This window comes from Oncorhynchus nerka, linkage group LG16, assembly GCF_034236695.1.
Source record: "Oncorhynchus nerka isolate Pitt River linkage group LG16, Oner_Uvic_2.0, whole genome shotgun sequence".
NCBI classification, from domain to species: Eukaryota; Metazoa; Chordata; class Actinopteri; order Salmoniformes; family Salmonidae; genus Oncorhynchus; species Oncorhynchus nerka.
Genome location: NC_088411.1, coordinates 36,511,382 through 36,536,181, shown reverse-complemented (window position 1 = coordinate 36,536,181; position 24,800 = coordinate 36,511,382). Strand labels below are relative to the sequence as shown.

General features: G+C 43.0%; 1 protein-coding gene across 1 annotated transcript in view; it reads right to left on the bottom strand.

Moving 5' to 3' along the window:
• Positions 1-24,800, bottom strand: part of LOC115144452 (syntaxin-binding protein 4-like) — a 126,790-nt gene that overhangs the window by 60,420 nt on the left and 41,570 nt on the right. Inside the window, exons 12-16 of the mRNA XM_029685506.2 lie at positions 23,811-23,908; positions 23,255-23,351; positions 14,700-14,824; positions 13,883-13,972; positions 13,689-13,754 (exon numbers count right to left, since the gene is read on the bottom strand). Coding sequence (XP_029541366.1) covers positions 13,689-13,754; positions 13,883-13,972; positions 14,700-14,824; positions 23,255-23,351; positions 23,811-23,908 — 476 coding nt within the window. The remainder of the gene's footprint in view (positions 1-13,688; positions 13,755-13,882; positions 13,973-14,699; positions 14,825-23,254; positions 23,352-23,810; positions 23,909-24,800) is intronic.

Sequence of the window (24,800 nt, the reverse complement as noted above, 5' to 3'; positions counted from 1 at the left end):
CGGACTAGAGTAGAGACAACGCACTAGAGTAGAGACAACGGACTAGAGTAGAGACAACGCACTAGAGTAGAGACAACGGACTAGAGTAGAGACAACGCACTAGAGTAGAGACAGAGTAGAGACAACGGACTAGAGTAGAGACAACGCACTAGAGTAGAGACAACGCACTAGAGTAGAGACAACGGACTAGACAACGGACTAGAGGACTAGAGACAACGCACTAGAGTAGAGACAACGACTAGAGTAGAGACAACGGACTAGAGAGACAACGGACTAGAGACAACGGACTAGAGTAGAGACAACGGACTAGAGTAGAGACAACGGACTGGAGTAGAGACAACACACTAGAGTAGAGACAACGGACTAGAGTAGAGACAACGCACTAGAGTAGAGACAACGGACTAGAGTAGAGACAACGCACTAGAGTAGAGACAACGGACTAGAGTAGAGACAACGCACTAGAGTAGAGACAACGGACTAGAGTAGAGACAACGCACTAGAGTAGAGACAACGGACTAGAGTAGAGACAACGCACTAGAGTAGAGACAACGGACTAGAGTAGAGACAACGCACTAGAGTAGAGACAACGGACTAGAGTAGAGACAACGCACTAGAGAGACAACGGACTAGAGTAGAGACAACGGACTAGAGTAGAGACAACAACACTAGAGTAGAGACAACGGACTAGAGTAGAGACAACGGACTAGAGTAGAGACAACGGACTAGAGTAGAGACAACGGACTAGAGTAGAGACAACGCACTAGAGTAGAGACAACGCACTAGAGTAGAGACAACGGACTAGAGACAACGGACTAGAGTAGAGACAACGGACTAGAGTAGAGACAACGGACTAGAGTAGAGACAACGCACTAGAGTAGAGACAACGGACTAGAGTAGAGACAACGGACTAGAGTAGAGACAACGGACTAGAGTAGAGACAACGGACTAGAGTAGAGACAACGACTAGAGTAGAGAGACAACGGACTAGAGTAGAGACAACGCACTAGAGTAGAGACAACGGACTAGAGTAGAGACAACGCACTAGAGTAGAGACAACACACAACGGAGAGTAGAGACAACGCACTAGAGTAGAGACAACGCACTAGAGTAGAGACAACACACTAGAGTAGAGACAACGCACTAGAGTAGAGACAACGCACTAGAGTAGAGACAACACACTGGAGTAGAGACAACGCACTAGAGTAGAGACAACGCACTGGAGTAGAGACAACGGACTAGAGTAGAGACAACGCACTAGAGTAGAGACAACGCACTAGAGTAGAGACAACACACTGGAGTAGAGACAACGGACTAGAGTAGAGACAACGCACTAGAGTAGAGACAACGGACTAGAGTAGAGACAACGCACTGGAGTAGAGACAACGGACTAGAGTAGAGACAACGGACTAGAGTAGAGACAACGCACTAGAGTAGAGACAACGGACTAGAGTAGAGACAACGGACAACACACTGGAGTAGAGACAACGCACTGGAGTAGAGACAACGGAGTAGAGTAGAGACAACGGACTAGAGACAACGGAGAGACAACGGACTAGAGTAGAGACAACGCACTGGAGTAGAGACAACGGACTAGAGTAGAGACAACGGACTAGAGTAGAGACAACGGACTAGAGTAGAGACAACGCACTGGAGTAGAGACAACGGACTAGAGTAGAGACAACGGACTAGAGTAGAGACAACGGACTAGAGTAGAGACAACGCACTAGTTTTTCTGACCACGTGACCTGGCCTGGAAAACTCCTGGCCGTACCTGATACCATGATAATATGGTAGTGACATTGAAGGCTGTGGCCCATTTTTTACTGTTGTTACCATCTACACAAGCTGTCATCTGTTATTAAGGTGCAGCTCATACTGTTAACAAAAAAACATTTGTTGACGATTACTTCCGGTCTCTGCAGACCTAAAAAAACATCCTGTTTCGTGTTTCTAGTGGCATAACATGCATTGGTCAGTGAGTTTGAAACCTTTTTTTACAGAAACCCCCCCTGTGCTACCCCCTACCTGGTGTTCCATTATCCATCAGTAAGTCAGTAGAATCAGGTCAAGGATGTAGCAGTCTAGTCATAACTCACATGGACATATACAACAATTTTGACAACACATTTTCTGGGGTAATTTCTGATCTCTGCTGATGGATAAAAATAAATATCTCCCCTGGTGTCTCTCTCTCTCTCTCACACACACACACACACACACGCGCACGCACGCACACACACACTCCAGACTAACTGTTCCTGTTGTTTCCGGTTAGAATACTGGGAATTCTATCAATTCTGAGAACCGACGTTCCGAGAAGAGAGAGAGAGAGAGAGAGAGAGAGAGAGGGATAAGACTTAAGCTGGGATAGATCACAGCACACGGGAAAGACATGAAAAAGCAGAGAAAGCCCTCCATAACGTATCAGTATAAATATGTACACTACCGTTCAAAAGTTTGGGGTCACATAGAAATTACCTTGTTTTTGAAAGAAAACCACATTTTTGGTCCATTAAAATAACATCAAATTGAACAGAAATACAGTGTAGACATTGTTAATGTTGTAAATGACTATTGTAGCTGGAAACGGAAGATCTTTTTGTGTTATATCTACATCGGCGTACAGAGGCCCATTATCAGCAACTATCACTCCTGTGTTGCAATGGCACGTTGTGTTAGCTAATCCACATTTATAATTTTAAAAGGCTAATTAATCATAAGAAAACCCTTTTTGCAATTATGTTAGCAGAGATGAACACTGTTGTCCTGATTAAAGAAGCAATAAAACTGGCGTTCTTTAGACTAGTTGAGTATCTGGAGCATCAGCATTTGTGGGTTCAATTACAGGCTCAAAATGGCCAGAAACAAATAACTGTTGAAGGCCAGCATCCCGGAGTCGCCTCTTCACTGTTGACGTTGAGACTGGTGTTTTGTGGGTACTATTTAATGAAGCTGCCAGTTGAGGACTTGTGAGGCGTCTGTTTCTCAAACTAGACACTCTAATGTATTTGTCCTCTTGCTCAGTTGTGCAACGGGGCCTCCCACTCCTCTTTCTATTCTGGTTAGAGCCAGTTTGCGCAGTTCTGTGAAGGGAGTAGGTCACAGCATTGTACGACATCTTCAGTTTCTTGGCAATTTCTCGCATGGAATAACCTTCATTTCTCAGAACAAGAATAGACTGACGAGTTTCAGAAGAAGGTTATTTGAGAGAGAGAGAGATCTCGTGCATTTTTAGATTTTGAGTTGGATATACAGGATGCTACCCTCTACAACATAATATATACAGGATGCTACCCTCTACAACATAATATATACAGGATGCTACCCTCTACAACATAATATATACAGGATGCTACCCTCTACAACATAATATATACAGGATGCTACCCTCTACAACATAATATATACAGGATGCTACCCTCTACAACATAATATATACAGGATGCTACACTCTACAACATAATATATACAGGATGCTACCCTCTACAACATAATATATACAGGATGCTACCCTCTACAACATAATATATACAGGATGCTACCCTCTACAACATAATATATACAGGATGCTACCCTCTACAACATAATATATACAGGATGCTACCCTCTACAACATAATATATACAGGATGCTACACTCTACAACATAATATATACAGGATGCTACACTCTACAACATAATATATACAGGATGCTACCCTCTACAACATAATATATACAGGATGCTACCCTCTACAACATAATATATACAGGATGCTACCCTCTACAACATAATATATACAGGATGCTACACTCTACAACATAATATATACAGGATGCTACCCTCTACAACATAATATATACAGGATGCTACACTCTACAACATAATATATACAGGATGCTACCCTCTACAACATAATATATACAGGATGCTACCCTCTACAACATAATATATACAGGATGCTACCCTCTACAACATAATATATACAGGATGCTACCCTCTACAACATAATATATACAGGATGCTACCCTCTACAACATAATATATACAGGATGCTACCCTCTACAACATAATATATACAGGATGCTACACTCTACAACATAATATATACAGGATGCTACCCTCTACAACATAATATATACAGGATGCTACCCTCTACAACATAATATATACAGGATGCTACCCTCTACAACATAATATATACAGGATGCTACACTCTACAACATAATATATACAGGATGCTACACTCTACAACATAATATATACAGGATGCTACCCTCTACAACATAATATATACAGGATGCTACCCTCTACAACATAATATATACAGGATGCTACCCTCTACAACATAATATATACAGGATGCTACACTCTACAACATAATATATACAGGATGCTACCCTCTACAACATAATATATACAGGATGCTACCCTCTACAACATAATATATACAGGATGCTACCCTCTACAACATAATATATACAGGATGCTACCCTCTACAACATAACCTTCACTCCAAATCAAAACTCAAAACCTACAACCTGATTTTGGACGGAATTGCGGAATCACCTGGAACGTTTACAACTACCAAAGATTATTATTCCAACGCTATACAGCAAATGCTCTGGAAAACAACAGAAACCTGAAAACACCATCCAACCTGGAACTGAATGAGTAATGTTATGTCTGAAGATATACTTTATTTCCATAAGCCAAGAAGAAGAACGCATTACATTACTTTATAATGACTGAATGATAAATTAAGGCTGCTAAGCTTGATACAACTTTAATTAGCACTGACGTGTCAAGTGAGAGCTGTCAAAGCCCTTTAGCCCAACAACGTCAGGAGAGAGCTGTCAAAGCCCTTTAGCCCAACAACGTCAGGAGAGAGCTGTCAAAGCCCTTTAGCCCAACAACGTCAGGAGAGAGCTGTCAAAGCCCTTTAGCCCAACAACGTCAGGAGAGAGGTGTCAAAGCCCTTTAGCCCAACAACGTCAGGAGAGAGCTGTCAAAGCCCTTTAGCCCAACAACGTCAGGAGAGAGCTGTCAAAGCCCTTTAGCCCAACAATGGCAGGAGAGAGCTGTCAAAGCCCTTTAGCCCAACAACGTCAGGAGAGAGGTGTCAAAGCCCTTTAGCCCAACAACGTCAGGAGAGAGCTGTCAAAGCCCTTTAGCCCAACAACGTCAGGAGAGAGCTGTCAAAGCCCTTTAGCCCAACAATGGCAGGAGAGAGCTGTCAAAGCCCTTTAGCCCAACAATGTCAGGAGAGAGCTGTCAAAGCCCTTTAGCCCAACAACATCAGGAGAGAGCTGTCAAAGCCCTTTAGCCCAACAACGTCAGGAGAGAGCTGTCAAAGCCCTTTAGCCCAACAATGGCAGGAGAGAGGTGTCAAAGCCCTTTAGCCCAACAACGTCAGGAGAGAGCTGTCAAAGCCCTTTAGCCCAACAACGTCAGGAGAGAGCTGTCAAAGCCCTTTAGCCCAACAACGTCAGGAGAGAGCTGTCAAAGCCCTTTAGCCCAACAACGGCAGGAGAGAGGTGTCAAAGCCCTTTAGCCCAACAACGTCAGGAGAGAGCTGTCAAAGCCCTTTAGCCCAACAACGTCAGGAGAGAGCTGTCAAAGCCCTTTAGCCCAACAACGTCAGGAGAGAGCTGTCAAAGCCCTTTAGCCCAACAATGGCAGGAGAGAGGTGTCAAAGCCCTTTAGCCCAACAACGTCAGGAGAGAGCTGTCAAAGCCCTTTAGCCCAACAATGGCAGGAGAGAGGTGTCAAAGCCCTTTAGCCCAACAACGTCAGGAGAGAGCTGTCAAAGCCCTTTAGCCCAACAACGTCAGGAGAGAGCTGTAAAAGCCCTTTAGCCCAACAACGTCAGGAGAGAGGTGTCAAAGCCCTTTAGCCCAACAACGGCAGGAGAGAGGTGTCAAAGCCCTTTAGCCCAACAACGTCAGGAGAGAGCTGTCAAAGCCCTTTAGCCCAACAACGTCAGGAGAGAGCTGTCAAAGCCCTTTAGCCCAACAACGTCAGGAGAGAGGTGTCAAAGCCCTTTAGCCCAACAACGTCAGGAGAGTCGAACAGTCTACTCCAACCAAATGGAGAGGCCTTAGAAGCTGCCTCCCGCTGTTCAGAGGTCATTCAAATACAGTACCCTGTGTATGTAAAGAACGATAAGACAAGAAAAGATCACAAAATGAAGCTCCTTATGGAAAGTCAAGAGACACTTTTTGCTGACTATTATAAAAATGGGCACATCAGCAACCTCCTCTTCTACAAAAACCATCCCCTGGCAGGGCACAGTGCTATATTAACACAAACCATCCCTGGCAGGGCACAGTGCTATATTAGCACACTACCCCTCTGTTAAGAGAGGGGGTGTTGACGAGGGGTGGAAACTCAGGATACTAGACAACGAGGACTCTGAGTCAGCTAATATACATCTCTATAAGTCTGGAAGAGTAATGGTACAGGTGAACCCCAAACAGTTTCAGCTGGACTTTCACCTACCCCCCGAGTGGGTCAGACCCGACCTCTTCATTATAGAACCCCACAGACGAGCTATACATACATTGGCCTAAACATTAGCGCCACAGGTAACTTCCACAAAGCTGTGAACGATCTGAGAGACAAGGCAAGAAGGGCATTCTATGCCATCAAAAGGAACATAAATTTGACATACCAATTAGGATCTGGTTAATACTTGAATCATTAATAGAACCCATTGCCCTTTATGAGGTCTGGGGTCCGCTCACCAACCAAGAATTCACAAAATGGGACAAACACCAAATTGAGCCTCTGCATGTAGAATTCTGCAAAAATATCCTCTGTGTACAACGTAAAACACCAAATAATGCATGCAGAGCAGAAATAGGCCGATACCCACTAATTATCAAAACTGGTTAACCTTTTTTTTTTTTTACTATGACTTTTGTAATGGGTTTATTCTTTTGGAACTTCTGTGAGTGTAATGTTTACTGTTCATTTTTATTGTTTATTTCACTTTTGTATATTATCTACTTCACTTGCTTTGGCAATGTTAACATATGTTTCCCATGCCAATAAAGCCCCTTGAATTGAATTGAGAGAGAGGTAGAGACGTCGAGAGGTAGAGACAGGGGAAGGAGAAAGCAAGAGAAGTATGTGCATGTGTATGAGTCCATGTATGAGTGTGTGTGCCCCAATGTCCATGTCAAATACTAATCTTGGTGACCTTGGACACTAATGACAAATTGTAATGTTTCCCATTTCTTCATCTATCCATCTTCATCTCCCCTTCCTTCCTCAGCTCTACAAAATAACCCTAATCAAGTCATACCAGTTGGCAATATAACCCTTCACAAAGAGAAACAGCAGGTCTTTCCCCTGGTTCAATTCAATACTTCCACTCTGTATGCATATTTCATACATTTTTCTTGTAAATAATTTATTTTATTTATCCGCTTGTGTAATGTTTTCTGTGTGCTATCTGGGGTGACCAACCTGGACTCAGGGGTAGACTTAACATAGTAAACTTAAATCTTTCTCCCTCCCTTTAGTATGATAGGATTAGGGGTTAAGGTTAGTGGAAGGGTTACCCAGCTAGCACATATTTTTGTTTTGGACCTTGGTGAGTGTGTTGTTTTCCTACGGTTATTTGGCATACAACCTTCCCACAACGTTCTGGGAATGGTGCAGGACACCCAGCTAGCACATAATATTCTGAGAACCATATGTTTCTTAAGTGGGAATTTCAGAACTTTAGCATAATGCTTTCTGCAGGTTTGTCATGGTTCTATTTAAAGTCATATTCTCAAAGCATTAAGAAAACGTTCAGGGATCCATAGTAAAACGTTCTCAGACGCTACATGAAACCTACAAATGTAAGTTCCCAGAACAGGCGAAAATTTTACTTCCGTTCTCAGAACGTTTAAAACAGTCTTACCAGTCAGGAAACTTATGTTTTTGTTCCCAGAACCAATGGGAAACCAAAAACATATGTTCCCACAACTCCCAAGGAACCAAATGTGCTAGCTGGGAAAACTTAGGGTTAGGGGTTAGGGTTAAGATTAGGCGAAGGGTTAGCTGACATGCTAAGTAGCTGCAAAGCAGCTAAAATGTAGCAAGTAGTTGCAAAGTTGCTACCAACTAGCTAAAATGGTCTGTGATGCGATTAAAAAATTAAGAAAAACCCTTGAATGACTAGGTGTGTCTAAACTTTTGACTGCTACTGTATATATATATATTATTTTGTATTTTTTTAAATGCCTCGTGCTCCAGCACGTTGACTCGGTGTATATATATATATATATATATATATATATATATATATATATATATTTTTTTTTTAAATGCCTTGTGCTCCAGCACGTTGACTCGGTACTGTATATATATATATATATATATATATATATATATATATATATATATATATATATTTTTTTAAATGCCTCGTGCCCCAGCACGTTGACTCGGTACTGTATATATATATATATATATATATTATTATTATTAATTTTCTTGAATGCCTCGTGCCCCAGCACGTTGACTCGGTACTGTATATATATATATATATATTATTATCATTTTTTTTAAATGCCTCGTGCCCCAGCACGTTGACTCGGTACTGGGACCTCAAGTTATTGTTACTTTTGGTGTATTTATTCCTCATGTTATTATTTTTCAATTATGTATCTTTTTTCTCTCACTGCATTGTTGGAAGTAAGTTTTTCACTGTTAGTCTACACCTGTTGTTTGCAAAGCATGTGACAATTTCTTTTGACTATACATGACCATACCAACCCAGTGTAGTGTACATAGAAGGTTAAATAGTTACACTGCTGAATACACAGACGAAGCTAGAGTTTAGAGTTACTCGCACACACACACACACACACACACACACACACACACACACACACACACACACACACACACACACACACACACACACACAGACAATGCACGTACACACACACACACACACACACACACACACACACACACACACACACACACACACACACAGTTTAGCTGTTAAACCTGTTTGTGTGTGTGTGTGCATGTGTTTGTGTGTGCATGTGTGTGTGTGTGATTATGTGTGTGTGATTGTGTGTGTGTGATTGTGTGTATGCATGTGGCGCGTGCATTTGCTTGTGTGTTTGTTACAGTAGAGCTTTAACCTGAAAGCCAGGGAGTGACCACATAAAGTGCTTTCAGGAATGTATTCACACCCCTTGACTTTTTCCACGTGTTGTTGTTTTACAGCCTGAATGTAATATGTATTACATTTAGATGTTGTGTCACTGGCCTTCACACCACATAATGTCAAAGTGGAAAGATGTTTTTAGAATTTTTAACAAATTAATTTAAAAAATGAAATGCTGAAATGTTTTGAGTCAACAAGTAAACCCCTTTGTTATGGCAAGCCTAAATAAGTTTAGGAGTAAAAGTCTGCTAAACAAGTCACATAATAAGTTGCATGGACTAATAGTGTTTAACATGAATTTCAAAAACAGATTCAACCACAGACCAGGGAGGTTTTAAATGCCTCGCGAAGAAGGGGACCTATTGGTAGATGGGGGGAAAAAAACAGACATTGAATATTCCCTTTGAGCATGTTGACGTTAATAATTACACTTTGGATGGTGTATCAATACACCCAGTCACTACGAAGATACAGGCGTCATAACTAACTGAATTGCCAGAGAGGAAGGAAACCGTTCAGGGATTTCACCATGAGGCAAATGGTGACTTTAAAACAGTTACAGAGTTTAATGGCTAAGATCGGAGAAAATGGAGGATTGATCTACAACATTGTAGTTACTCCACAATACTAACCTAAATGAGAATAAAAAGAAAGCCTGTACATAATAAAAATATTCCAAAACATGCATCCTATTTGCTATAAGGCACTAAAACAGCAAAAAAATGTACTTTATGTCCTGAATACAAAGTGTTATGTTTGGGGCAAATCCAACACATCACAGAGAACCACTCTTCATATTTTCAATCATGGTGGTGGTTGCATTCTGTTATGGGTATGCTTGTCATTGGCAAGGACTAGGGAGTTTTTTTAAATTAAATAAATAGAATAGAGCTAATCACAAGCAAAATCCTAGAGGAGAACCTGGTTTCCACCTTTCAGCAGGAGTTGCTTACCTAGACGACAGTGAATGTTCCTGAGTGGCCGAGTTACAATATTTACTTAAATCTGCTTGAAAATCTAATGGCAATACTTGAAAATGGCTGTCTAGCAATGATCAACAAGCATCTTGACAAAGCTTGAAGAATTTAAAAATATTTGCAAATATTGTAAAAATTCAGGTGTGCAAAGCTCTTAGAGATTTACCCAGAAAATCTCACAATTGTAATCACTGCCAAATGTGATTCTAATTGACTTCAGGATGTGGTCATACCTGGTGGAAGAGAGAGGTGAGCACCGAAACATCCTGTCCTGCCTCTCTACTGCATCTTTATGTAATACATGTATCACTAGCCACTTTAACTATGCCACTTTGTTTACATACTCATCTCATATGTATATACTGTACTCGATACCATCTACTGTATCTTGCCTATGCCGCTCTGTACCATCACTCATTCATATATCTTTATGTACATATTCTTTATCCCCTTATACTTGTGTCTATAAAGTAGTAGTTTTGGAATTGTTAGCTAGATTACTTGTTGGTTATTACTGCATTGTCGGAACTAGAAGCACAAGCATTTCGCTACACTCGCATTAACATCTGCTAACCATGTGTATGTGACAAATAAAATTTGATTTGATTTGACTGTCCATATCCTTATCCTGGAACATTCTGAGTATTGACTCAGGGGGTTGAATACTTATCTAATCAATATATATTAGTGTATTCATTATTTATTTATTTATTTATTCCACTTTGACTTTGACTTTATTTTTTCCACTTTTGAGTATTTTCTGTAGATTTTTCACCAAAAAAATGACAATTAAATCCATTTTAATCCCACCTTGTAACAGAACAACATTTTGGAAAAGTCAAGTAGTGTGAATACTTTATGAAGGCATTGCATGCAGTCATGGTCGTGACAAACATGCAGTAAAGAAGGAAGTCTAAGAAAGAAAGAAAGATGTTACCGGTTCCTGATGGGCATATTAATATTGCCTGTGGATAAATGTGGATATTGATCTGTGCTCTTTACGCAACACTTGTATCAGAATATGCATCTCAAATGGCACCCTATTCCCTATATAGTGCACTACTCTGGTCCAGTTGTCCATTATAGGGAATAAGGTACCATATGGGACGCATCCAGAGTGTGTGGGAGACCGACCCGTAGAGGAGTGGAGGTGAGGCCAAGTGTGCTGTGTCTATGACTCACAGTACAGAGAGGGTGTATTTATTTATTTTACTTAGGGTCCACCCTCTTCTGTGTTCCGTGGAGTCTCGCACTTCATACAGTGAGTTTGTTACACTGTTCTGTCTGTTTCTCCCGCCTACACACGGTACTGTAAGTGCTGCTACTACAGGATGTGCTAAACCCAGTGCTCTCAACAAGCTCAGAGTACGCTTCCCAAATTATACCCTATTCCCTATATACAGTAGTGCACTACATTTGAACAGAGCCCTGGTCAAAGAAGTGCACTACTTTTGAACAGAGCCCTGGTCAAAGAAGTGCACTATAACCCGGAATAGTGTGTAATTTGGGAAGTGTACTCAGAGGATGCTTAGGGATGATGGCATACGTCGAAGGGACCGTGACTGCTCTAGTAGTACTAAGGTTGATTAACCACTTAGTGATGTGGTTCAAGGAGTTTATAATGAGTGGTCTGTTTGTTTCAGTATGGGATGCTCATGTGGTTTGGTGTATGTAGTATTGGATACTCTGGGCTGATCAGTTTATAATGAGTGGTCTGTTTGTTTCAGTATGGGATGCTCATGTGGTTTGGTGTATGTAGTATTGGATACTCTGGGCTGATCAGTTTATAATGAGTGGTCTGTTTGTTTCAGTATGGGATGCTCATGTGGTTTGGTGTATTGTATTGATACTCATGTGGTTTGTTTGTGTATGGGATGCTCATGTGGTTTGGTGTATTGGTATTGGATACTCATGTGGTTTGGTGTATGTAGTATTGGATACTCATGTGGTTTGGTGTATGTAGTATTGGATACTCATGTGGTTTGGTGTATGTAGTATTGGATACTCATGTGGTTTGGTGTATGTAGTATTGGGTACTCATGTGGTTTGGTGTATGTAGTGGTTTGGTGTATTGTATTGGATACTCATGTGGTTTGGTGTATGTAGTATTGGATACTCATGTGGTTTGGTGTATGTAGTATTGGATACTCATGTGGTTTGGTGTATGTAGTATTGGATACTCATGTGGTTTGGTGTATGTAGTATTGGGTACTCATGTGGTTTGGTGTATGTAGTATTGGGTACTCATGTGGTTTGGTGTATGTAGTATTGGATACTCATGTGGTTTCGTGTATGTAATATTGGATACTCATGTGGTTTGGTGTATGTAGTATGGGATACTCATGTGGTTTGGTGTATGTAGTATTGGATACTCATGTGGTTTCGTGTATGTAGTATTGGATACTCATGTGGTTTGGTGTATGTAGTATGGGATACTCATGGGCTGATCAGTTTATTGGCTGTGTCTGAATACTCCTTCTTGTTCTCTAAAAAGTAGTCTTTTTTGTGGTATGTGAAAATAGAACGTTGTATATGTGAAATTTCCAAATTGTAGTTAAAGCTTTAAATGCGTAGTCATTTTGGCTTTTCGTCGAGTAGAATTCGCTGCACACTATAGAGAAGGGGAATCTTCTTTCCAAACCCTTGTGCGTTTGACAACAGCTTATAATCAGATAGGGAGACTCGCTTTACCAAAATGAACAAATGCTGGGATCAACACAATTGCACATTACACGACTCATTGTTAGTATGGTTGAGCTAGTATGTTTATATTTGTTGCTTATTGAATGCAGTTTTACTAAACAATATGTTCTAAATAGTATGTGGTACGACACAGTATGGCTTTTTAGTAAGTAGTAGGCAAGACACAGCCATTCACAAGACAATCCTGTTATTGCATTATTGTATGAATTCCATAGGCTAAGACCAAGAAAAGACCCTTGCTTGCTCAATATAAGCTGGGAACTAAGGATACGTAATCAAGATATAGTGCTCGTATGCTACCAATTCCCGACTAGTCGTTAATAAAGCTTGAGTTGGACTGTGGCTCATTCTCTGTATCTTTATAACCATCAAGATTCTTCATTTTTAAAAGTATTATTGCTGGACCTAAAATTTTAAAAACACCAGCAAATCAAGCTCCAAGTGATTAACTTTTTTATTTTTGTATTTATCTGTTCCAAAGTGTAATTGAAATGCATTCCAGGTGACTACCTCATGAATCTGGTTGAGAAAATGCCAAGAGTGTGCAAAGTTGTCATCAAGACAACTGGCTACTTCGAAGAATCTCAAATATATTTTGATTTGTGTAACACTTTTTTGGTTACTACATGATTCCATATGTGTTATTTCATAGTTTTGATGTCTTCACTGTTATTCTACAATGTAGAAAATAGTACAAATAAAGAAAAACCCTGGAATGAGTAGGTGTGTCAAAACTTTTTTCACTTGTACAGTATACACTTTAAGTGTGCTTGTGCAGAACTCCCTCTGGTGAATGGGGAAACATCTATACAACCCCCCCCCCCCCCCCCAGATAAACTGTACTAACACACCTGTTTGACATTGTTCAGCTCTCCCTGCATCTGCAGTTGAAGTCTCTCGGACTCTGCCAACTGCTCCTGAAGAATGTAGAGACACGGCAACAAAAAAGAACATAAATTGTCTATATACTGTATATGCTCATGTATTCACGTTTCTCTTTTCTGACCTACTAATGTTTGATATCTCGAACTCCGGTAATATGTACCTGTAGTTTCTTGATTTCTCTCAGAGCCTCGATGTGGTCTTTCCTCAGTCTCTCCATCTCCTCTAGGTCATCAGAGTCAGACAGTGAAGACTGATAGATAGACAGACGGACAGCTTTAATGCATATAAAAACACACTACTATACTACACATATTACACCTTCAAGCAGAGCATCAACAGGGCAACATTCATAACCACTGCACATCAAGTTTACTACAGCAAACATTAACGCTACAACAGACAAACACTCTTTGGGGCTGTTTCCCAGACACAGATTAAGTTTAGTCCTAGACTACAAAGCACTTTTAATAATGGAGATTCTCAATTGAGTTTCCTTTTTAGTCCAGGACCAGGTTTAACATGTGTCCGGGGAAACGTCCTTTTTAATTTAGCATACAGATGTAAGATCTTAATTTGATCACCCTGTTGCAGGAGAAATGCCGAGAAATGTAATGCAATGTAGGACATTTAAAACATGTAGTAGTGTATTTGAGGTTTAAAAAGGCTTCTGAAGTTCGTCATTTCCACTTTGAAATTTCTGACTTGATTTTCCCTTACGAAAAATGTATCAACCCCTTACAAAAATGTCCACATGATAATTCACATTCCTGTTATTTTATGTTCCTGCTGTAGCAATTTGGGTCAAAGTAAGATCCTACAACTGTAAGACATAGATCTGCAAGTTATTTTCAAAATCATCATACCTATATCAAATTTCACAGTCTGACGTGCACGTAAACAACTACAGTACATTAGATTTTATGTATTTACACAGGAAACCCATTGAGGCTGGAGGGTGCAGATTTAATATATCCTACCCGTGATTTGGTGGGTGACTCTAGGAGGCTGGAGAGGTCTTCTGACACAAACTTTAACCTCTGACCTCCCGCCTCTGACTCCTCAAACTGTAGCTTGAACAGCTCCCGCGTCAGCGTCTCAAAGTCTGTACACAGAGAGGCAACGTGTGTTTTATAATCACAATCTATAAATACAGTGCATTCGGAAAGTATTCAGACCCCAGACTTCTTCCACATTGTTACATTACAGCCTTATTCTAAAATGGACTAAATAAATGTTTTCCTCATTAAATCTACACACAATACCCCATAATTACAAAGCGAAAACAGGTTTTTAGGAATTTTTGCAAATTTATTTCAAATAAAAAGATAAGTTTTTTTTTTTAAGTATTCAGACCATTTGTTATGAGACTTGAAATTGAGCTCAGATGCATCCTGTTTCCATTGATCATCCTTGAGATGTTTCTACAACTTGATTGGAGTCCACCTGTTGTAAATTCAATTGATGGGACATGATTTGGAAAGGCAAACATCTGTCTATATAAGTTCCCACAGTTGACAGTGCATGTCAGAGCAAAATCCAAGCCACGAGGTCGAAGGAATTGTCCGTAGCGCTCCGAGACAGGATTGTGTTGAGGCACAGATCTGGGGAAAGGTACCAAAACATTTCTGTAGCATTGAATGACCCCAAGAACACAGTGGCCTCCATCATTCTTAAATTGAAGAAGGTGAAATCCCTGAGCTGTGTCCTTCCTCTGCAGCAATTGAGTTAGGAAGGACACCTGTATCTGTGTAGTGACTGGGTGTATTCATACACCATCCGAAATGTCAGTAATAACTTCACCATGCTCAAAGGGATATTCAATGCCTGCTTTTTTTACCCATCTACACTACCGGTCACAAGTTTTAGAACATCTACACTTTAGCTCAGTGCGAATGTTGCCTGTAATCCATGGCTTCTGGTTGGGGTATGTACGTACAGTCACTGTGGGGACGACGTCCTCGATGCACTTATTGATAAAGCCAGTGACTGATGTGGTGTACTCCTCAATGCCATCGGAAGAATCCCGGAACATATTCCAGTATGTACCAGCAAATCAGTCCTGTAGTTTAGCATCTGCTTTATCTGACCACTTTTTCAATCGACTGAGTCACTGGTGCTTCCTGCTTTAATTTGTGCTTGTAAGCAGGAATCAGGGGGATGGAATTATGGTCAGATTTGCCAAATGGAGGGCGAGGGAGAGCTTTGTACGCGTCTATGTGTGTGGAGTAAAGGTGGTCGAGAATGTTTTCCCTCTGGTTGCACATTTAACATGCTGATAAATCAGTTCTCTTTCATTTCTAAGTTTCCCTGCATTAATGTCCCCGGGCCACAAGGGTGAGAGTTTTCCTGTTTGCTTTTGGTGGTATACAGCTCATTGAGTGCAGTTTAGTGCCAGCATCGGTCTGTGGTGGTATGTAGACAGCTACGAAAAATACAGCTGAAGGGCCTCCCGGGTGGCGCAGCTGTACTGCAGCGCCAGCTGTGCCACCAGAGACTCTGGGTTCGCGCACAGGCTCTGTCGTAACCGGCTGTGACCGGGAGGTCCGTGGGGCGATGCACAATTGGTCTAGCGTCGTCCGGGTTAGGGAGGGCTTGGCCGGTAGGGATATCCTTGTCTCATCGTGCACCAGCGACTCCTGTGGCGGGCCGGGCGCAGTGCACGCTAACCAAGGTTGCCAGGTGAACGGTGTTTCCTCCGACACATTGGTGCGGCTGGCTTCCGGGCTGGATGCGCGCTGTGTTAAGAAGCAGTGCGGCTTGGTTGGGTTGTGTATCAGAGGACGCATGACTTTCAACCTTCGTCTTTCCCGCGCCTGTACGGGAGTTGTAGTGATGAGACAAGATAGTAGCTACTAAACAGTGAATAGAATAGTGCAGTGAATAGAGTTTTTAGAAAGTAGACGGAAAGAAAGATTGGTTAGAGAGAACGAGATCACTAAAGTCAATGCTTTGATCTCGTTGGATAATACAGTATTTTTTTTTTTTTTACTCTATTCTATGTTAGCGTTCATTCATAGGCTAGGTTGTAGAAACCTCATGATGGGTGCAGGGAAAACTTGAGCTGGGTGAATGTCATATGAATGTAATAGAAATAAAGCCATGCTCATATGTAAAATAAATCATTCTCCCTCATCTTAAAGGGCACCGACCACTGAAAGAAGTTAGCTATCATCTAACATGTTCAGGGAATGCATGATGGATATTTTGATGTGCAACATGTCAAAATAGGGTCCAGAATGATCAGATATAATTTTGGACCATTAGAGATGAATTTGCCTACATGTTTTTGTGCATATTGGCCTAGGCTATTTGCTACATAATTTAGGCCTACCACCTGTGAAAGTTAGAACTCAAAACACACTAGCTAGATTGCTCACTCTAAATATGATATTGTTGCTAGATAGAAATGCAATTGATCTAACAGTAAACGTAATGTCCTACAAAAATGTTCCATTTGTAGGCCTATATAGGTTCTTGATATAGGCTATTCATCGCAAACGGTGCTCTCAGCTAGCGTATTATCTCAATTATATACTCAATTTTTAAAGTGGTGTTACATCCTCTATATTGATAGTTGAGAAATAATTGTTATACTCACATAAATATGAAACTCTCCTATTTTTTAACAACAGTAACAGTAGTTGTTTTAAAAACTCTCTTTCCCGGAATTACATTTCAAAATGATGCTCAACTGTCACTATGCTTGTGCTTATCAGAATGTATCTAAAAATGATGCTCAACTGTCACTATGCTTGTGCTTATCAGAATGTATCTCAAAATGATGCTCAACTGTCACTATGCTTGTGCTTATCAGAATGCATCACTCCCTTCACTTCGTGTGCAAAGGGGAGAGAGGGAATGAGAGCCAGCACTGAAACAGAGACAGAGCAGATACTTTCATTACAGGAAGCAGCCTAATGCACATTACTGTTGACCAAATAATGGTTTTAGAACTAAAAAATCTGCAGGAACGCTGTGAAGCCTAATCACCAACATAAGTCAAATTGTTTTGGTAAGAGGGCAATGTTGGTTTCTGTCATTTCCGTTTCTCGTCCCATCTCTAGATAGTTTTGTTGTCTATCAAATTGTCTTTTTTTTTTGCCATGGTGACAGAGGCACAACATAACAGAAAAATTGTAGCCATGTCTGTCGTATTTTAAAATACCTTTGAAAACTGAATGTTAAGGCCTTTAAATCAGATAATCAAAAATATAAAATATTTTTAAAGACTTTTCAAGGATGTGCAGAGACACCCTGTGAATGTGTTTGGGATAAGTATCAGCCATCAGGGTTAAACGTACATTGTCTTGCCCTGGAGGCAGAACTAAGCGGTTTCCACTAGATGGGCGGGCTGCAAAGTCAAAAGGGTCAGGTAAGATTATGGGGAAGTGTAGTCTTACCAGCGTAGAACACTGTCAGAGCAGGGTTAGGGTCAGGGTAAGGTAAGGTTATGGGAAATGTATTCTTACCTGCGTAGGCCACTGTCAGAGCAGGGTTAGAGTTAGGGTAAGGTAAGGTTATGGGAAATGTATTCTTACCTGCGTAGGCCACTGTCAGAGCAGGGTTAGAGTTAGGGTAAGGTAAGGTTATGGGGAAGTGTAGTCTTACCAGCGTAGGCCGCTGTCAGAGCAGGGTTAGGGTCAGGTAAGGTTATGGGGAAGTGTAGTCTTACCAGCGTAGGCCACTGTCAGAGCAGGGTTAGAGTCAGGGTCAGGTAAGGTTATGGGGAAGTGTAGTCTTACCAGCGTAGGCCACTGTCAGAGCGGGGTTAGAGTTAGGGTAAGGTAAGGTTATGGGGAAGTGTAGTCTTACCAGCGTAGGCCACTGTCAGAGCGGGGTTAGAGTTAGGGTAAGGTAAGGTTATGGGGAAGTGTAGTCTTACCAGCGTAGAACACTGTCAGAGCAGGGTTAGGGTCAGGGTAAGGTAAGGTTATGGGAAATGTATTCTTACCTGCGTAGGCCACTGTCAGAGCAGGGTTAGAGTTAGGGTAAGGTAAGGTTATGGGGAAGTGTAGTCTTACCAGCGTAGGCCACTGTCAGAGCAGGGTTAGAGTTAGGGTCAGGTAAGGTTATGGGGAAGTGTAGTCTTACCTGGTTAGGCCACTGTCAGAGCAGGGTTAGAGTCAGGTAAGGTTATGGGGAAGTGTAGTCTTACCAGCGTAGGCCACTGTCAGAGCAGGGTTAGAGTTAGGGTAAGGTTATGGGGAAGTGTAGTCTTACCTGCGTAGGCCACTGTCAGAGCAGGGTTAGACTTAGGGTAAGGTAAGGTTATGGGGAAGTGTAGTCTTACCAGCGTAGAACACTGTCAGAGCAGGGTTAGAGTTAGGGTCAGGGTAAGGTTGTGGGGAAGTGTAGTCTTACCAGCGTAGAACACTGTCAGAGCAGGGTTAGAGTTAGGGTAAGGTAAGGTTATGGGGAAGTGTAGTCTTACCAGCGTAGAACACTGTCAGAGCAGGGTTAGGGTCAGGGTAAGGTAAGGTTATGGGAAATGTATTCTTACCTGCGTAGGCCACTGTCAGAGCAGGGTTAGAGTTAGGGTAAGGTAAGGTTATGGGGAAGTGTAGTCTTACCAGCGTAGGCCGCTGTCAGAGCAGGGTTAGGGTCAGGTAAGGTTATGGGGAAGTGTAGTCTTACCAGCGTAGGCCACTGTCAGAGCAGGGTTAGAGTCAGGGTCAGGTAAGGTTATGGGGAAGTGTAGTCTTACCAGGTTAGGCCACTGTCAGAGCGGGGTTAGAGTTAGGTAAGGTAAGGTTATGGGAAGTGTAGTCTTACCAGCGTAGGCCACTGTCAGAGCAGGGTTAGAGTTAGGGTCAGGTAAGGTTATGGGGAAGTGTAGTCTTACCTGGTTAGGCCACTGTCAGAGCAGGGTTAGAGTCAGGTAAGGTTATGGGGAAGTGTAGTCTTACTCAGCGTAGGCCACTGTCAGAGCAGGGTTAGAGTTAGGGTAAGGTTATGGGGAAGTGTAGTCTTACCAGCGTAGAACACTGTCAGAGCAGGGTTAGAGTTAGGGTCAGGGTTGTGGGGAAGTGTAGTCTTACCAGCGTAGAACACTGTCAGAGCAAGGTTAGAGTTAGGGTAAGGTAAGGTTATGGGGAAGTGTAGTCTTACCAGCGTAGAACACTGTCAGAGCAGGGTTAGGGTCAGGGTAAGGTAAGGTTATAGGGAAGTGTAGTCTTACCAGCGTAGAACACTGTCAGAGCAGGGTTAGGGTCAGGGTAAGGTAAGGTTATGGGAAATGTATTCTTACCTGCGTAGGCCACTGTCAGAGCAGGGTTAGAGTTAGGGTAAGGTAAGGTTATGGGGAAGTGTAGTCTTACCAGTGTAGGCCGCTGTCAGAGCAGGGTTAGGGTCAGGTAAGGTTATGGGGAAGTGTAGTCTTACCAGCGTAGGCCACTGTCAGAGCAGGGTTAGAGTCAGGGTCAGGTAAGGTTATGGGGAAGTGTAGTCTTACCAGCGTAGGCCACTGTCAGAGCGGGGTTAGAGTTAGGGTAAGGTAAGGTTATGGGGAAGTGTAGTCTTACCAGCGTAGGCCACTGTCAGAGCGGGGTTAGAGTTAGGGTAAGGTAAGGTTATGGGGAAGTGTAGTCTTACCAGCGTAGAACACTGTCAGAGCAGGGTTAGGGTCAGGGTAAGGTAAGGTTATGGGAAATGTATTCTTACCTGCGTAGGCCACTGTCAGAGCAGGGTTAGAGTTAGGGTAAGGTAAGGTTATGGGGAAGTGTAGTCTTACCAGCGTAGGCCACTGTCAGAGCAGGGTTAGAGTTAGGGTCAGGTAAGGTTATGGGGAAGTGTAGTCTTACCTGGTTAGGCCACTGTCAGAGCAGGGTTAGAGTCAGGTAAGGTTATGGGGAAGTGTAGTCTTACCAGCGTAGGCCACTGTCAGAGCAGGGTTAGAGTTAGGGTAAGGTTATGGGGAAGTGTAGTCTTACCTGCGTAGGCCACTGTCAGAGCAGGGTTAGACTTAGGGTAAGTGGTTATGGGGAAGTGTAGTCTTACCAGCGTAGAACACTGTCAGAGCAGGGTTAGAGTTAGGGTCAGGGTAAGGTTGTGGGGAAGTGTAGTCTTACCAGCGTAGAACACTGTCAGAGCAGGGTTAGAGTTAGGGTAAGGTAAGGTTATGGGGAAGTGTAGTCTTACCAGCGTAGAACACTGTCAGAGCAGGGTTAGGGTCAGGGTAAGGTAAGGTTATGGGAAATGTATTCTTACCTGCGTAGGCCACTGTCAGAGCAGGGTTAGAGTTAGGGTAAGGTAAGGTTATGGGGAAGTGTAGTCTTACCAGCGTAGGCCGCTGTCAGAGCAGGGTTAGGGTCAGGTAAGGTTATGGGGAAGTGTAGTCTTACCAGCGTAGGCCACTGTCAGAGCAGGGTTAGAGTCAGGGTCAGGTAAGGTTATGGGGAAGTGTAGTCTTACCAGCGTAGGCCACTGTCAGAGCGGGGTTAGAGTTAGGGTAAGGTAAGGTTATGGGGAAGTGTAGTCTTACCAGCGTAGGCCACTGTCAGAGCAGGGTTAGAGTTAGGGTCAGGTAAGGTTATGGGGAAGTGTAGTCTTACCTGGTTAGGCCACTGTCAGAGCAGGGTTAGAGTCAGGTAAGGTTATGGGGAAGTGTAGTCTTACCAGCGTAGGCCACTGTCAGAGCAGGGTTAGAGTTAGGGTAAGGTTATGGGGAAGTGTAGTCTTACCAGCGTAGAACACTGTCAGAGCAGGGTTAGAGTTAGGGTCAGGGTAAGGTTGTGGGGAAGTGTAGTCTTACCAGCGTAGAACACTGTCAGAGCAAGGTTAGAGTTAGGGTAAGGTAAGGTTATGGGGAAGTGTAGTCTTACCAGCGTAGAACACTGTCAGAGCAGGGTTAGGGTCAGGGTAAGGTAAGGTTATAGGGAAGTGTAGTCTTACCAGCGTAGAACACTGTCAGAGCAGGGTTAGGGTCAGGGTAAGGTAAGGTTATGGGAAATGTATTCTTACCTGCGTAGGCCACTGTCAGAGCAGGGTTAGAGTTAGGGTAAGGTAAGGTTATGGGGAAGTGTAGTCTTACCAGTGTAGGCCGCTGTCAGAGCAGGGTTAGGGTCAGGTAAGGTTATGGGGAAGTGTAGTCTTACCAGCGTAGGCCACTGTCAGAGCAGGGTTAGAGTCAGGATCAGGTAAGGTTATGGGGAAGTGTAGTCTTACCAGCGTAGGCCACTGTCAGAGCGGGGTTAGAGTTAGGGTAAGGTAAGGTTATGGGGAAGTGTAGTCTTACCAGCGTAGGCCACTGTCAGAGCAGGGTTAGAGTCAGGATCAGGTAAGGTTATGGGGAAGTGTAGTCTTACCAGCGTAGGCCACTGTCAGAGCGGGGTTAGAGTTAGGGTAAGGTAAGGTTATGGGGAAGTGTAGTCTTACCAGCTGGCCACTGTCAGAGCAGGGTTAGAGTTAGGGTCAGGTAAGGTTATGGGAAGTGTAGTCTTACCTGGTTAGGCCACTGTCAGAGCAGGGTTAGAGTCAGGTAAGGTTATGGGGAAGTGTAGTCTTACCAGGTAGGCCACTGTCAGAGCAGGGTTAGAGTTAGGGTAAGGTTATGGGGAAGTGTAGTCTTACCAGCGTAGAACACTGTCAGAGCAGGGTTAGAGTTAGGGTCAGGGTAAGGTTGTGGGGAAGTGTAGTCTTACCAGCGTAGAACACTGTCAGAGCAGGGTTAGAGTTAGGGTAAGGTAAGGTTATGGGGAAGTGTAGTCTTACCAGCGTAGAACACTGTCAGAGCAGGGTTAGGGTCAGGGTAAGGTAAGGTTATAGGGAAGTGTAGTCTTACCAGCGTAGAACACTGTCAGAGCAGGGTTAGGGTCAGGGTAAGGTAAGGTTATGGGAAATGTATTCTTACCTGCGTAGGCCACTGTCAGAGCAGGGTTAGAGTTAGGGTAAGGTAAGGTTATGGGGAAGTGTAGTCTTACCAGCGTAGGCCGCTGTCAGAGCAGGGTTAGGGTCAGGTAAGGTTATGGGGAAGTGTAGTCTTACCAGCGTAGGCCACTGTCAGAGCAGGGTTAGAGTCAGGGTCAGGTAAGGTTATGGGGAAGTGTAGTCTTACCAGCGTAGGCCACTGTCAGAGCGGGGTTAGAGTTAGGGTAAGGTAAGGTTATGGGGAAGTGTAGTCTTACCAGCGTAGGCCACTGTCAGAGCAGGGTTAGAGTTAGGGTCAGGTAAGGTTATGGGGAAGTGTAGTCTTACCTGGTTAGGCCACTGTCAGAGCAGGGTTAGAGTCAGGTAAGGTTATGGGGAAGTGTAGTCTTACCAGCGTAGGCCACTGTCAGAGCAGGGTTAGAGTTAGGGTAAGGTTATGGGGAAGTGTAGTCTTACCTGCGTAGGCCACTGTCAGAGCAGGGTTAGACTTAGGGTAAGGTAAGGTTATGGGGAAGTGTAGTCTTACCAGCGTAGAACACTGTCAGAGCAGGGTTAGAGTTAGGGTCAGGGTAAGGTTGTGGGGAAGTGTAGTCTTACCAGCGTAGAACACTGTCAGAGCAGGGTTAGAGTTAGGGTAAGGTAAGGTTATGGGGAAGTGTAGTCTTACCAGCGTAGGCCACTGTCCCAGCAGGGTCTGTTTGTAGTCTGGCCCTCAACGTCTGTCTCTGTGCCTCTGTAGGATTCAGTCCCAATGCATCCAGAGCCTGGCAACACACACAGAGTTACACACACACACACCATACCCTTAAATATGACCACACGCACAGACTAGTAAACCACACACACACCTAGCGTGACTAAGCATGCTTGGATGTGAATACTGCCTATCGATATTGCCATGATGTCGTGGGAGAATGATTGGAGCAGCTCGGACAGCACACAGTGAACACACTGAACACACACGTTGGCTGTACGATGCAGTGTAATCAGGCCAGAGCACATGACAGGCCAGCAGCAGTAATAGTTTATTGAGCAGTGTCTCTGCAGGGATGAGGCAACGTCAACACAATCAATACACTGCAATGACCCTAATGTCAAACCACATCCGTACAGTACATACACACACAATTATAAACATTCCCATACACATACACTAATTCTTAGACACATACATTAAACACTGATAAACACACATTCTTCCACATCCACATGCCCACACTGACCTGCTCCAGCCTCTCCAGTTTGAGGCGACAGATGGAGCTGAGGGAGCACTTCCTTTGTGGTACGAGACTGCTGACTGGCTGCCATACAGTGGAGGATTCTGGGTAGAGGGAGACGGACAGGTAACCAAGTGAACCAGTAACTGGGTATAATAATGCATAACGTTGTTGTTGTCTATGACAAATGTATTACATTTATTGCATATACATGTGTAAAAAGAAAAGCTTATAAAATGGAGGAGAGAGAAAAAGAGAGAGTGAGCAAGAGAGAGAGGGGGCAGAGGCAGAGAGAGGGGGCAGAGGCAGAGAGAGAGGGAGAGGCAGAGAGAGAGGCAGAGGGAGAGGCAGAGAGAGAGGGAGAGGCAAAGAGAGAGGCAGAGGCAGAGAGAGAGAGAGAGATTTACAGAGCAAGAGAGAAAGAGAGATTTGTCACATTCTGAGACAAATCAGAATTTAAGGTATGTTACACATATTATTTGGGAACAATCCCACTTTATGGGAACAATCCCACTTTATGGGAACAATCCCACTTTATGCACAAGTCTGTTACACAAGCATATCTAAATGCAGCCCTTTGTCATTTAAGACAGGTCTGGTCAGAGTGAGAACAGGTGAGCTGTAAACAGACAGGTTCTGGAGAGAGAGATAATTAGAGATGAAAAAAAACCCAGGAAGGAACGGTGGAGGGAAATTATTGTGATGGACGGCTCGGCTTCACTGCAGCCTTCCAACCAAGTTCACGACAAGAGGGTAGACAGAGGCAGTCCTCTGACAGACAGATACAGATACAGTCCTCTGACAGACAGATACAGATACAGTCCTCGGTAGCTCTGTAGGTAGAGCACGGTGCTTGCAATGCAAAGATAGTGGGTTAAATTCCTGGAACCACCCGTACGTAAAATGGATGCAAGCATGACTGTAACTCTGGATAAATGGCCTATTATTGTTATTACAAATTGAAATTTTGAAAGTGGTGAATTAGTAGTTCAGGTA